We start from the raw sequence: 14,053 nt of genomic DNA, 5'->3' as shown, positions 1-14,053 counted from the left end.
GCTCACAGCCCTTTCTTTCCCTGGGCTCTCTTTATGGACATGGGTGGTGCTGTGGTCTAAACCACTGAGCCTCTTGGGCTTGACAATCAGAAGGTTGACAGTTCAAATCCCTGCGATGGGGTGAGCTCCCGTTGCTCGGTCCCAGCTCCTGCCAACCTAGCATTTTGAAAGCATGGCAGTGCAAGTAGATAAATAGGTACCACTGCGTCGGGAAGGTAAATGGCGTTTCCGTGTGCTCTGGCTTCCGTCACAGTGTCCCGTTGCACCAGAAGTGGTTTAGTCATGTTGGCCATATGACCCAGAAAGCTGTCTGTGGACAAAGGCCGGTTCCCTCGGCCTGAAAGCGAGATGAGCACCGCAACCCCATAGTCACCTTTGACTGCACTTAACTATCCATGGGACCTTGACCTTGACCTTTGCCTTATGGTTTTCATGAACCCCTCTGTCATCTCGGCTCCTCCTTTCCCTGTCTCCAGGTCTCCTCTGGCAGCTGTTTTCTCAAGTTCCGCATTTCAGGCCCATGTCACCTGCGGCCTGCTTCCTTCTGCCAACCTGACTCTCCCTTAACCGGCTTGTCGGCCATCTCCACCCACAACATACACACTTTTAGGCCTCAGTAAGCCTTCTGTTTCCAGCTCTCCACCTCCAGAGGTAGTCACCGTTGTTTTCTAATTAAAGTGGTACCTTGGTTCTCGAACGTAATCCATTCTAGGAGTCCATTCAACTTCCAAAACCGTTCAAAAACCAAGGCGTGGCTTCCAACTGGCTGCAGGAGCTTCCTGCACTCAAGCGGAAGCTGCGTCGGACGTTCAGCTTCTGAAAATGTTTGCAAACCATAACACTTCCGGGTTTGCGGTGTTTGGGAGCCAATCTGTTCGAGTACCAAGCCCTTTTGGAACCAAGGTACCACTGAACATAGAGTGAATCCTCCTGCCATCTTGCTCTCTTCAATCCAGGTGCGGGTCGAAAACTTCCGTGCAGAGGAGCTGATGGCGTGCACTGGAGGGGTGCATGCCAAAGTCCTCCCGTTATACGGAGCGGTGAAGGAGGGCCTATGGATTACTCTCTTCATGAAGCTGATGGAAGGTAGGTAAGGGAAAGGGAGCCCCGTGTCAGCAGCAGCAGCAGCAGCAGCAGCAGCAGCAGCAATTTGCAGCTTACTGCATAGGCAAAGTAAAGTGGTACCTCAGGTTACATACGCTTCAGGTAACAGGCTCCGCTAACCCAGAAATAGTGCTTCAGGTTAAGAACTTTGCGTCAGGATGAGAACAGAAATCGTGCTCTGGCGGCGCGGCGGCAGCAGGAGGCCCCATTAGCTAAAGTGGTGCTTCAGGTTAAGAACAGTTTCAGGTTAAGAACAGACCTCCGGAACGAATGAAGTACTTAACCCGAGGTACCACTGTAATGAGACCTGGCATGGAAATAATTTGGGGGACCAGCAGAGCGGCTAAGCAAGGTTAAGTTTCATTTGGCGAGTTCCGCTATAACTATGCGCGTGTCAGAGACTGGACAGAGGAGGAATGGTGGGAACCGCCTCCCCATCCTGGCCCTTCCAGAGAAGAGGAGGACAGTATAGATTTACAACATTGGTTTGCGGCAGGTCATAACTCAGAGGCACATGAGGGGGAAAGCTGGGAAATAATGCGAGAGGAGCAGGAAGCAGCAGCAGGGTGGGGAGCGACAGCTGACGGACTCAGTATCTTTAGAAAGCATTCCAGACCCCTCTTTTCCCAGAACCCGGAAGGCATTGAAAGTCAGAGAGGAGAGAGCTCAGAGGCAGAAGGCGCAGATCAGCCACCATATAATGAGAGAGATGGGGGGGTGGGTTTCCACTCGGAGCAACACCATTACTCCTAGAGGGAGCATTTCTAAGCCTCACTATGTGAATATTGAATAAAAGACTTGGTAAGAGCTTCTTGTCTATTACTGGCAGCCTGCTGTGGGGGATTGGATTGGATTCCCTGAAGCCCGACAGTGTGCCACTATTTAGAGGAAAAAGGGGGATACAGAGGGAATCAATAAAATAACAGCAATTCTTCCTTGCAGGTGGGTCCCTTGGTCAGCTCCTGAAGCAACGCGGTTACCTGCCGGAGGACCGAGCTCTTGATTATCTAAGCCAAGCGCTGGAAGGCCTGGAGTACCTTCATGCTCACAGCATTCTCCACGGAGATGTGAAAGGTACGTACCTTGTTGGTGAAGTGGCTTCTGGGTAGCAGAGAGCTGGCCTCCCCCCAGTGGATTGGCTCTCTTGCAGCTCTTGAGAGGTGGAGAGCAGGGTTTTGACACGGTTCTCGCTGAGGTTGCCCACCTGTCTGGCTTTGCCATTTCTGACATGGTTGATAAGAATTCTCCGCCCCGCAAACGACACGTCAAGGAGAAGGATTTCTCACTTAGCCTTCTTCCAGCGGCGCTAGTTTCTGCCACTGTGGAAGGTCGTGCGGAGGAAGAGTCAGTCCTGCGATTTTCCACTCCTGCTCTAAAGCAGCACGGATGAGACACTGGTTCCTCATCTTTTTTTAAATAATATTTATTAAGAATTTAGAAATTACAAAATGAAGAAAAGAAAGAATTAAACAAATCAATATAATACAAAAACAAAAACACTACATAAAACATTGAATTAACAAAACAAAACAAAAACAATTAAAAACACTTCCAATATTTTCAATCTTAACTTTCATACACTTGTTTCATTGACTTCCTCACGCCTCCCTTTTTGTATTCCACTTCAATTAACTATTTCAGCAATTCCTTTCCATCAGCAATTCCTTTCCAAAGACATGGGTTTCTCATCTGAAAAAAGAACCAGGCCTTGTTGTTGCTCAAAGCCTGAATCCTTCTTGTCCCTTACCATTCCCGCCCCGACCTGGCCACAGTGATCCATACGACAGTCACCTCCAGGCTTTACTACTGTAATTCGCTCTACGCGAGGCTGCCCTTGAAGCTGTCCCAGAAACTCCAGCGGGTGAAGAATGCAGCAGCGAGTCTCTGCCATGGGAGCATATCACCCAGTGCTTTTCCAGCTGCACTGGCTCCCGGTGGAGTACAGCGCCAGATTTAAGGTGCTGCTTTTGACCTTTAAAGCCCTTCAGGGCCTAGGACCCTCGTACCTACGGGACCGCCTCTCTCGGTATGCCCCACGGAGAGCCTCAAGGTCCATAAATAGCAACACCCTAGTGGTCCCGGGCCCTAAGGACGTTAGATTGGCTTCAGCCAGAGCCAGGGCCTTTTCAACACTGGCTCCGGCCTGGTGGAACGCTCTGCCTCATGAGACCAGGGCCCTACAGGATCTGATTTCTTTCCACAGGGCCTGTAAGACAGAGTTGTTCCGCCTGGCCTTTGGCTTGGAGCCAATTTGATTCCCTCCCCCTCTTTCTTTTTCCTTTCTCCTTCTGCGATGAGGCTGCATTTTAATATTTTAATGTTTCAATATTTTAATTGTATTTTAATCTTGTTTTTAAGTTGTATTCATTCAACTTGTTTTTATTATTGCTAGTTAGCCGCCCTGAGCCCGGCCTTGGCTGGGGAGGGTGGGGTATAAATAAAAAATATTATTATTATTATTATTATTATTATTATTATTATTATTATTATTGGGACGCTCCTGGATCTCGATGGCAGGCAAATCATTGTGACCTTTTCCTTGCCAGCTGACAACATCCTCTTGTCCGGCGACAGAAGCCACGCTGTCCTCTGCGACTTTGGTCACGCAGCTCACCTTCACCCGGATGGCATGGGGAAGCATTTGATGATGGGTGAGTTACGGTCAGTTCAGCAAAAGGTCGATGATACGCCCCGAGGCTATGTTTAGGCTGCTTTGCATGTTTTCATTTAAATGCCCTTAGCCTGCCTTGTAAAAAAAATCATGGAGGTGTGCCCGCTCTGCCCGCTGCCAGTCCCGCGTGAGATATGCCACCACCTGGTGCCTCTGCATCCCCCTCTACTTCCCCTGGCATTATATTTAGGCATTAATGGGGTTCTGTGTAATCCATGCCGAATAGATAAACTTCTGTGCCCAGGGAGGTCTATATTCTGTGCCAAGAAACCTAGGGGTTCGTAGCTTGTATAAATTACGCAAATTGAGTTTTTCTGCAGAGTTTTATTTTGGTTTTGCCAGCCCCAAAAGGGCAAGGGCATTGAAGGCCCACCTCCCAAGCACTGATGATCTTGCTCAGTCATCCCTCTGGCTTCTGAGATTTCAGGATCAGTCATTATATGTATACTTTCAAACATATCCATGTGAACATAAGCGCTAGATAATGGCTTTTCTTAAAATGACACAAAGCAATAATGCTTAGCATTTGTGTGTTGTTGTTGTTTTGAATGTTCAAAGTGTCTTCCATGCCCCATCTTATTATAAAGCCGAGAACCAATAAAGTAGGGGTGGGATCCAGTGCTAGGTCCTACGGAGGAGATCATGGGTCACCAACCTTTTTGGACTAATGGGCACTTTTCAGATTTTGAGAGTGCTGGGGTTGCCAGTCACAAAACAGCTGCATAACACAAACTTAGAGAGACATGCACTCCTGACAGCCGTGTGTTTACCATGGGAAGTAAGCTATGTCTTGCTGGTGGAGATCATGCAATCCTGGCCCCCAAAATGGAAAACGAGTGAGGTCCCAGCTAAAGAAGAATGGCAACTTAAGTTGACAGAGTATGCACAACTTTCAGATTTAACATACAGAATAAGAACAAGAAGAACATACGTTTAAAGAAGATTGGAAAACACTGATTGAATATATGGGAAATAATTGTATACAGCTGAAAATGCTGGCAGCATTCAGATAAATTCAACAGTGTAAATATGTTTTGATGGATGCAGTAATGGAATACTGAATGGTACAGTTTTTGTAAAATATACAGGGATTGATGATATGTAAATTGAACCATGGAAAGAGAAGAAGGGAAGTCATTAATATCTTAAAGATGTAAAATGAGTATTTTAAATTGTAAAATAGAATTTTATTAAGATATCAGTGACATATCTATCTATCTAAGAGATCATGCAATCCTGATTACACACAAACATCTGTATCCTTGCAACATCCCTGCCAGATAGATTAGGCCAAGATATTGTGATTTGGCCAAGGGCCCCCAGTGTTTCATAACTGAGCAGAGATGTTCGCCCAGGTCCTACACCCACTGTTGTCACATAATAATAAATAAATAATAATAATAATAATAATAATAATAATAATAATAGTAATAATAGTAATAATAATAATAATAATATACCTCCTATACCTGCAGGTCTCAGGGCGGTTCACAGGATGAAATCACAATATAAAAACACAAAACACATAACCATAACCGAAACAAAAACAAAAACAACCCAATACATTTTAAAAGGGCATTGGATGCCTGGTTAAAGAGGAATGTTTTTGCCTGGCATCTAAAGGTGGATAATGAAGCACCAGGCAAGCCTCTCTGGGGAGAGCATTCCACAAACAGGGAGTTTAGTCCAGCTCCAATCTGCTACACTACCCCAGGTCTCTTGTTTGGGTCCAAACTGCTACCCTTTCCCCTTTAAGAACCGCCTGTGCATGGGCTGCTTCTGCACTAGACCTTAGAGAGCAGATCTCCTCCATTGCATTTCCAGGGGATTATGTTCCTGGCACAGAGACCCACCTGGCGCCCGAGGTGGTGATGGGGAAGCGCTGCGACTCCAAGGCAGATGTCTGGAGCAGCTGCTGCATGATGCTGCACCTCTTGAACGGCTGCCACCCCTGGACCCAGTACTACAACCACCCTCTGTGCCTCAAGGTAAGTTGCATTTTCGCAGACATGCAGGTGGGCTGGCCTGATTTAGTCGGGGCACATTGGCATTTGGAAGGACGATCTCCCTTCCATCTTTAGGTATGATGTAGGGTATAGGGTATAGTGCAGGAAAGGGTATAGTGGAGAGGAAGAGGGATTGATGGATAAATAATAAACACTTTGGAGAGGTGAGCAGTGCCTTTCCTTGAAGGACCTCCCAGGTCCATCAATGGTGGAAGGAAGCGGAAGAGGGCATTCCAGGGCACAGCTGTACCTTCCCTCTGGGGCTGCTTATGGCAACCGGTTTCTTCAACTTCTCTGCAGTCTCCCTGTGATGCTGTAGTTTTATCCTCCGTTCCTCTATAGTGGGTAGGTCTGTATCTTTCCATCTTTGTGCATATAACAGTCCTGCCACTGTACAGTCATACCTCGGGTTACAGGTGCTTCAGGTTGCGTTTTTTCGGGTTACAGATGTGCTGAAACCTGGAAGTCCTGGAACGGATTTCTTCCTAGTTTCAGCGGTCACACATGCGCAGAAGCGTCGAATCGCAACACACGTGTGTGCAGACGCGGCGCTGCGGGTTGCGAACGTGCCTCCCGTACGGATCACGTTCGCAACCCGAGCGTACACTGTAACATATTGGAGTAATCTTCCATAGCCCTTTTCCAGATGTGTCCATTAACCCTAAAAGAAAGAGTTCTGGCTTACAGTTAATATTAACCTTTAAAATCTGCTGTACAGTCAAACCTCGGTTCCCAAACGCCTCTGTTCAGGAATGTTTTGGCTCCCGAAAACCCGGAAGTAAGTGTTCCGGTTTACGAACATTTTTCTGAAGCTGAGCGTACAACGCGGCTTCCACTTGAGTGCAAGAAGCTCCTGCAGCCAATTGGAAGCTGCGCCTCGGTTGTCGAACATTTCGGAAGCCGAACGAGCTTCTGGAACGGATTACATTTGACAAGCGAGGTTTGACTGTGTCAGCGTACGTATTTGTATCCAATATTTTTTAGCCTTTTTACATGTCCACCACGGCATGGCAAAATGTCCCTTTGTGTTCTTGGCACTTCCAGCAAACATTTGAAATACATTTGTACATTGCAAATAGTTTCTCAGGCGTAATAAACCAATGGTACATCATCTTCTATTAAAAAAACCCTCTTTAGGATCATGTGGATAACCTGACCCGTCTAACAGACCTGCCTCCTTCTCCTCTGGTAGACATTGCCGCTTCTGACACCTGACGTTTCCCTGCGTTTTCTGTATTGCAGATAGCCAAAGAGCCACCTCCACTGAGAGAAATCCCACCCTCCTGCCACCCATCCACCGCCCATCTCATCAAGGCGGGTCTTGAGAAGGATCCGGCCCAACGGGCTTCTGCAGCGGAGCTGAGGGTGAAAGCCTGTGCGGCCCTTGAAAAGGGTGAGGACTTCCTACAGCTATTAAACAAGTGGCGGATTACCAGAGCCCAACAACTCGCTGGCGACAAAAAGCTGCTTGCGGCATACGATGTGCTTTATTTGCTGCCGCTGCCGCCATATGCTTGCTGCGTTGGCTTTAATAGGATTACTTGGATGTTGGTGCTAGGCAGATCCGGTTCTTGTGCTGTGAGTTAGAATGATGATAATAATAATAATAATAATTTTTTATTTGTACCCCACCCTCCCCTGCCGGAGCCGGGCTCAGAGCGGCTAGCATATAAATAATACAATATGCATAAAAACAAGCAATCAATCGATTAAAAAGCATCCCAAATAAATTAAAGTTAAAACTGGACAAATGACAATCCTCAGGTTAAAATTGAATGCAGTTAATACTCGCCAGGACCAACTGTTTCCACTGATATTATCAGGACCGTGAGCGGGCTGGGAAACCTCCTTCATGCTTGTTCTTATACAAAGGCCTGGTGGAACAGCTCCGTCTTGCAGGCCCAGCAGAAGGAGGTCAAATCTCGCAGGGCCCTGGTCTCTTGTGAGAGAATGTTCCACCAGCCCGGGTCCATGGCCGAAATGGCCCTGGCTCTGATCGAGGCCAGTCTAATATCCCTGAGGCCCAGAATCTTCAGGGTGTTGTTATTTGCAGACCGTCATGTCCTCCATGGGGCATACCAGGAGAGGTAGTCCCCAAGTGCTGACATCATCTGTGAGTGAGGGTGGGTGTCCCCCATCAATCACATAACACTTGGGTTTTTGACTGTCCTTAAATTTTGAATCCACAGCTGATGGTGTTCCGCACGTCAAGCATATTGGGCCCAATTCTTCAACCCTTGTTTCGCGCATTCCCGCCAGACAGCAGGGAGTGTGCCTTTATTTTCAAAATGCTGTTCCTGCCGTAATGCGTCACAGGCAACTTTTGCAACTTGGGCTTTTGGTGGTGTAGCGAACGGGAAGGCTGCTGTTTTGAGGCAGGTTAAAAAGACTGCCTTTGGCCAGGTACGGCAGCTACAACAGGTATAATTTAGCCACAGGAATTCCAGGCGTTTGTAACCTGTTTGCTTTAACACACTGTGTGTGGCAGGTGAGGCCAGAGGCAAAGGTGGGAAGAGCTGTGGGTGTAATTCTTGCCTTTCTACCATAGGGTAACTTCTAAACACACACACAAACATACCTCCATCCAGACAAGCCAGAGCCACCAGATGTCAAGGACAAATTGCAGCTAGGAAAAAAACACTTTGGGGTGAAACAGGACCAGGGAAGGATATGGCTTGGGGAGAGTTCCAGGGGCCAGGCAGAGAAATCTGGGGGCCTCATTTGGCCCTCAGACTTGAGGTCACACACACACACACCACACACTCCCTGCCGCTGGGTAAAGCTTCAAGTGATCATCCCATCAATGCATCCTTTTTCTTCACTTAAGGGCAGTCACCTGGGATTGAAAAGAAACAAAACCTTCTGGGTGATTCCCCTCCAGCAAGTGCTCCCCTCTCTATCTTCTGACCTAACATTTCCCCTTCGCTTTGCAGTGGGAGGCCTGAAGAGCCCCTGGAGAGGAGAATACAGACAACCCCGAAGCCTACACTTTGCCCCAGAGCCTAGTCTCCCAGACCCACCGCTGCCAATCCCGGAGCCTCCCGAAGGCCACACCCTCCCACTTCCCCGCCATGGTCTGGCCGAGAAGGCGCAGTTCATCCCTCTGAGCACATGCAAGGAACTAATGCAGCCGTGCGACTCCCTGCAGCTCTGCTTCCTGCCTCCTCTCAGCGCCAAGAGGGGCAGTTTGACAGACTGGAGAACCACATCCTTTGAACTTGAGCTTCAGCAGCTGGAGTTTGGTAATGACCGAACTGCGCTTCTCGTCTTTCTCTCTGGAAATGTGCCTTTATTCGTCATCTTGCTCTCAAGTCTCCTGCCTAGCGAGTTCTTTGTGTGCAGCTCAGCTGCCCCAGACTTAAAGGGTTGTACATATAGGGCAGTACTACCTGCTTCCTATTGGTTGGTTGGAGGACCAGGCAAGGAAGGGGTGTGTGCTTAAAAGATAAAAAGGAGGGATGGAATTACATCTATGCACGGCGCCGATGTATCTTGTGCCCGGGTGGTTGAGGCAGAATAGAAGGAAGCACGGATAAGATGGGACATAGCGATTTAAAAGAACAAACCATCCCAGAACACTGAATATCTCCATTTTCAAGGTTAAAACGATAAATTGGGCTCCTTTGGCTTCATGCAGGTATTGAAAAGGGAATCTTTGTTGAATTCCATATCTTGTCAATGGCACATTGCTAAATTTTATTGAAGCGGGGGCCAGGGTTTTTCAGAAGGGTAGGGTTCCTTCCCGATCATGGTTCAGGTAGGAGAAGTGTTATCTGCACTTCTCCAGCTGCTCTTTATGCCCCATGTCATTTCCATTGCTTTCTTGATTTAGTTCATTGCCATTTTGGGTTTAGGACGATTTGCATCTGGTATAGCTGATTTCCACAGCACCTTTGTTATATTGCTGAGATCATTGCTCTTGTCTTTCTCTGTACCTTTATGGAGCCTCACAGTGTATTGAGTCTTCTTTCAAATCCATGTAGAATAAATCCTATCATGATTTTGAAAATATACATACAGTCGTACCTTGGATCCCGAACGCCTTGTGAGTCAAATGTTTAGGCTCCTGAACGCCGCAAACCCGGAAGTGAGTGTTCCGGTTTATGAATGTTATTTGGAACACAAACGTCCGACGCGGCTTATGATTGGCTACAGGAGCTTCCTGCAGCCAATCAGAAGCCGTGCTTTGGTTTCTGAATGTTTTGGAAATCAAACAGACTTCCAGAACAGATTCTGTTCGACTTCCGAGGTACCACTGTATATGAAAAAGAACACTGAATAGACTTCCATGAAGGAAACAGAATATGCTGCTGTTGTTTTAAAGCAGGCATAAGCAAACTCCTGCCCTCCAGATGTTTGGGACTACAATTCCCATCATCCCTAGCTAACAAGACCCAGTGGTCAGGGATGATGGGAATTGTAGTCCCAAATGTAGGTCTGTTTTAAAACAAGCAATTTTTTTTTTTCATGATTTGAACTTTGTGGACTCAGTAATTGCACATAAGAAGCATCTGGTTCAAGGTTGAAGTATCTGTTACGACTGTAGGCCGATGTCTCCTAACATAAGTGGTGCCAAGCTGCTGTCAAAAGCAGCATGTTGAAGCTGCAGTTTTAAGCAGAGAAGCTGTGTGGGGAGGGGTTGCTGAACCCTTCCTCCACCCACCATTTCCCCTCCAGATGGCCTTATATCTGGACTTTGATTCCTAGCTCAGTGCAGCTCATGTTCTGAGCTGCCAGTTGTCACTATAACACGTTGATTTTATTTATTGAGAGCCTTGCTCAGGTCTTTCGATGCAAGCTTATTGGTGAGGCGCTGTGTAAATGAGGCAACACCAAATGGGCTGACAGAGCGAGATACTGATTAGCAGGAGGAGCTTTTATGGAGCATTTGAAATGAGAAAGGCTGTGCTGAAGAGAGCGGGAGGTTAGGGAGTTAAATGGTGATAAAAATATGCACAGGATTTGTTTAAAACTGCATTGAGTACTTGGCAAATGTGTTCCAAAATCAGTCAAATGTAGTTCTCTGAAAAATGGGGCAGAGCTGCATGGCACGACCCCACTTGACACTTGGGGGGGGGGATCTGGAACTTGCTGAGGGCCAGGGTGATATTTTGGCCTCCATTTTCATTGTAGTCTGTTTCCTTTCCCACAGAGCTGATTCGAAACAGCCTGTCTCAGCCCTTCTCTCTGGAGGAGCAGGAGCAGATGTTGTTGTGCCTCAGTCTGGATAGTGCTCTCCCGTCAGATGCCAGTGAGAAGGCAAGTACATGAAGACAAGCAGGAGGGAGCCATGGGCTGCTTGCATTGTGCCGGGATGCGGATGGCGCTGTGGTCTAAACCACCGAACCTCCTGGGCTTGCCGATCAGAAGGTCGGCAGTTGGAATCCCCGTGATGGAGTGAACTCCTGTTTCTCTGTCCCAGCTCCTGTCATCCTAGCAGTTCGAAAGCACACCAGTGCAAGTAGATAAATAGGTACCGCTGTGGCGGGAAGGTAAATGGCGTTTCCATGCACTCTGGTATCAGTCAGAATGTTCCATTGCACCAGAAGCGGTTTAGCCATGCTGGCCACATGACCCGGAAAGCTGTCTGTGGACAAAGGCCGGCTCCCTTGGCCTGAAAGTGAGATGAGAGCCGCACCCCATAGTTGCCTTTGACTAGACTTAACCGTGCAGGGGTCCTTTACCTTTACCTTTTTCCTTGCATTGTGCCAATTCCCTGATTTGGTCCCAGAAGCATCTTCTCCCTCTGAGCTGTGAAAACCTTTAGCGTGTGGCCCAGAAAGAAATTGGGACAGGTGCCAGAGATTTCACTTCCTCCTAGTGTACATTTTAATGTATTTTTAATCTTTGTTGGAAGCCGCCCAGAGTGGCTGGGGTACAAATAAATTATTGTTGTTGTTGTTGTTGTTGTTGTTGTTGTTGTTGGCTCCCAGGTCCTGCTTGTGAGCTTCCTATAGATATTAGCAGGTGCCTCTTTTTCTCTTCATACTGTTCCGGTAGTGAGAGAAGTGCCAGATTCTATGTCTTGTCCAGGTTTCCAGTCCTTTAGACATGCCTGGGAGGGGGGCTACCTGAAGTGAAGAAGTGACCCCCATACTGTGGGGCATTGGAAACTAGACCCGGCAGCCAACTGGTGTGCCTGCGGAAGAATGACATTGCTATCGCTTTCTGTTTCTCTAGGACTCATTGAAAACATCTCAGAGCCTGAAGGAAACCATGAGTTCTGGAGTGGGTTCATGGAGCAGCCAAACAGATGGGCAGAGCAACAGCTGGAACAGCTGGCTGCATCTCAGCAGGAATACAGATATGCCCACCTACTTTGATGGTAGGTTCTGTTCTCGGCCCATAAGGTAGTAAGCAAGCCAGAGGCCAAATGGCTTCTTCTGCATTTGCTTGCCAAAGGCACTATTGTGTTAAACGGTTCCATTTTGTGGTGTGTTTCATTGGCACATGAATTACTAATTGCTAATTAGACCGTGTAATCATTCTTAATAAACTAATAAACACTAGAATTGGGAGCAAAATTCGTTTTACATCAAATACCAGGATATCGTTGGCTGCCTTGCATTTCTCTTTTTTATGATTTTCAATTTTATACCTTTCAGTAATTTTACAATCATTTTGACAGTTCCTTCTCCCTCTTTCTGAGGTTTCTTAAATATATATTTTTTTATTTTCTGCATATTCCAAATGAACTTAACTTACTCATTTATTCATGTACTTTAAATATATACTCTTATAAAAAAACTGCAGGTTATTACAATAATCCTGCCAATGTTCTTACCTGTTTGCAGTTTATTTGTAAATATTCCATGAACTATTTCCATTCTTTTTGTTACCTTGGTTTCTTATTTTTCCGGTAAGCTTTGCCTTTTCTGCATATTCCATAAGTTTTTGTAAAGGCTACCTTGCATTTCTCAGTGCATTTTGCCATTGCTCTTATCACAATGAAGTCTGATCTTTTGGGAAAGTGAGTGAGTTGTGCAATCTGGCAGTAGGTGAGCAAATCCCACCTGAAAATAGCGACAACCAGGAAGCGTCCTGATAGATTTATTTGGCATGATCTTTAATGGACCAGAAACTGCTTTGTCAGATGTATAAAATGTTATCTTCAGGTGGCAAGTAAATGCTTAGCTCTCTATTTCTGCCTTCCAGGAGTGAAAATTGAGATCCGCTTGCTCAGCGGGGAGAGTCTCCACATCCGAGAGTTTCGTGGCACCAAGGTGGGAGATGTAGCCATTGGAATCAGCAGCCAGGTGAGTTCTGCCCAGGTGGACCTCTCTCCTTTTTGGGAGTGTGAAGTACTGCAAAATGGGGCTACAGTGGTACCTTAGTTCTCAAGCTTAATTCGTTCCGGAAGTCCGTTCCAAAACCAAAGTGTTCCAAAACCAAGGCGCGCTTTCCCATAGAAAGTAATGCAAAACGGATTAATCCGTTCCAGACTTCTAAAAACAACCCCTAAAACAGCAATTTAACATGAATTTTACTATCTAACGAGACCATTGATCCATAAAATGAAAGCAGTAATCAATGTACTGCACTATAAAATGAGTAAGACAGTATTGTAGGTGATAAAAATTAAAATTATTTTTTTTCTCTTACCTGCGCTGATGATAATCATTGTTTGGATGGGGGGCTTTTATCCATTTCTGTAGTCAATCAATAGCTGAACTGGGTTCCATACAGTCTCAAAAACAAATTAACAGAGAAAGCCACAAAAACAAAAACGCAAAATAAATAGCAAAAACAAAAGTGCCAAACTTAATACGTTCCAGAAGTCCATTTGACTTCTGAAATGTTCGAAATGTTCGAAAACCAAGGCGCAGCTTCTGACTGGTGCAAGTGCCCCGGAAACAATAGCCAAAAGTCATATCGGATGTTCGGCACAGTGGTCTGGCTCCACTGCTGGAGGCACACTCCATTGTGCAGAAAGATAATCAACATGGCCACTTTGCTCTTACTGAACTCTGCTGTGGGCCCAGAAATACGCATGCAATGAATTTTTTGCCCATTCCCCCTTTAAATGCATGTGATGTGACTTCGTTTCTTCCTTTGTCAACTAGAAATAAACGTGCAGATACAATACGATACGATAATCTTTATTATCATTGTCCCATGCAGAACAACGAAATTGAAAAAATCTGCACCAGACTTTCAAAAACCAACAAGCCTGCTATCCCAGCCTGGTTAGCCCCCTAAAAACTATGATACCCCATGATTAAATACAATATACTCCCATAGAGACTACCTTACACTGCGTTTAAACCAAAAT

At 46.3% G+C, this 14,053-nt stretch overlaps 1 protein-coding gene across 1 annotated transcript in view; it reads left to right on the top strand.

Moving 5' to 3' along the window:
- The window catches only part of MAP3K14 (mitogen-activated protein kinase kinase kinase 14), a 35,716-nt gene that overhangs the window by 19,791 nt on the left and 1,872 nt on the right, over positions 1-14,053 (top strand). The window contains exons 7-15 of the mRNA XM_081837711.1: positions 957-1,086; positions 2,047-2,178; positions 3,651-3,755; positions 5,600-5,763; positions 7,024-7,174; positions 8,715-9,023; positions 10,934-11,040; positions 11,962-12,106; positions 12,937-13,037. Coding sequence (XP_081693837.1) covers positions 957-1,086; positions 2,047-2,178; positions 3,651-3,755; positions 5,600-5,763; positions 7,024-7,174; positions 8,715-9,023; positions 10,934-11,040; positions 11,962-12,106; positions 12,937-13,037 — 1,344 coding nt within the window. The remainder of the gene's footprint in view (positions 1-956; positions 1,087-2,046; positions 2,179-3,650; positions 3,756-5,599; positions 5,764-7,023; positions 7,175-8,714; positions 9,024-10,933; positions 11,041-11,961; positions 12,107-12,936; positions 13,038-14,053) is intronic.

This window comes from Podarcis erhardii, assembly GCF_964252035.2.
Source record: "Podarcis erhardii genome assembly, chromosome: 13".
NCBI lineage: Eukaryota > Metazoa > Chordata > Lepidosauria > Squamata > Lacertidae > Podarcis > Podarcis erhardii.
Note: the sequence above shows the minus strand (reverse complement) of the source record. Positions and strands in the feature narration are given on the sequence as shown.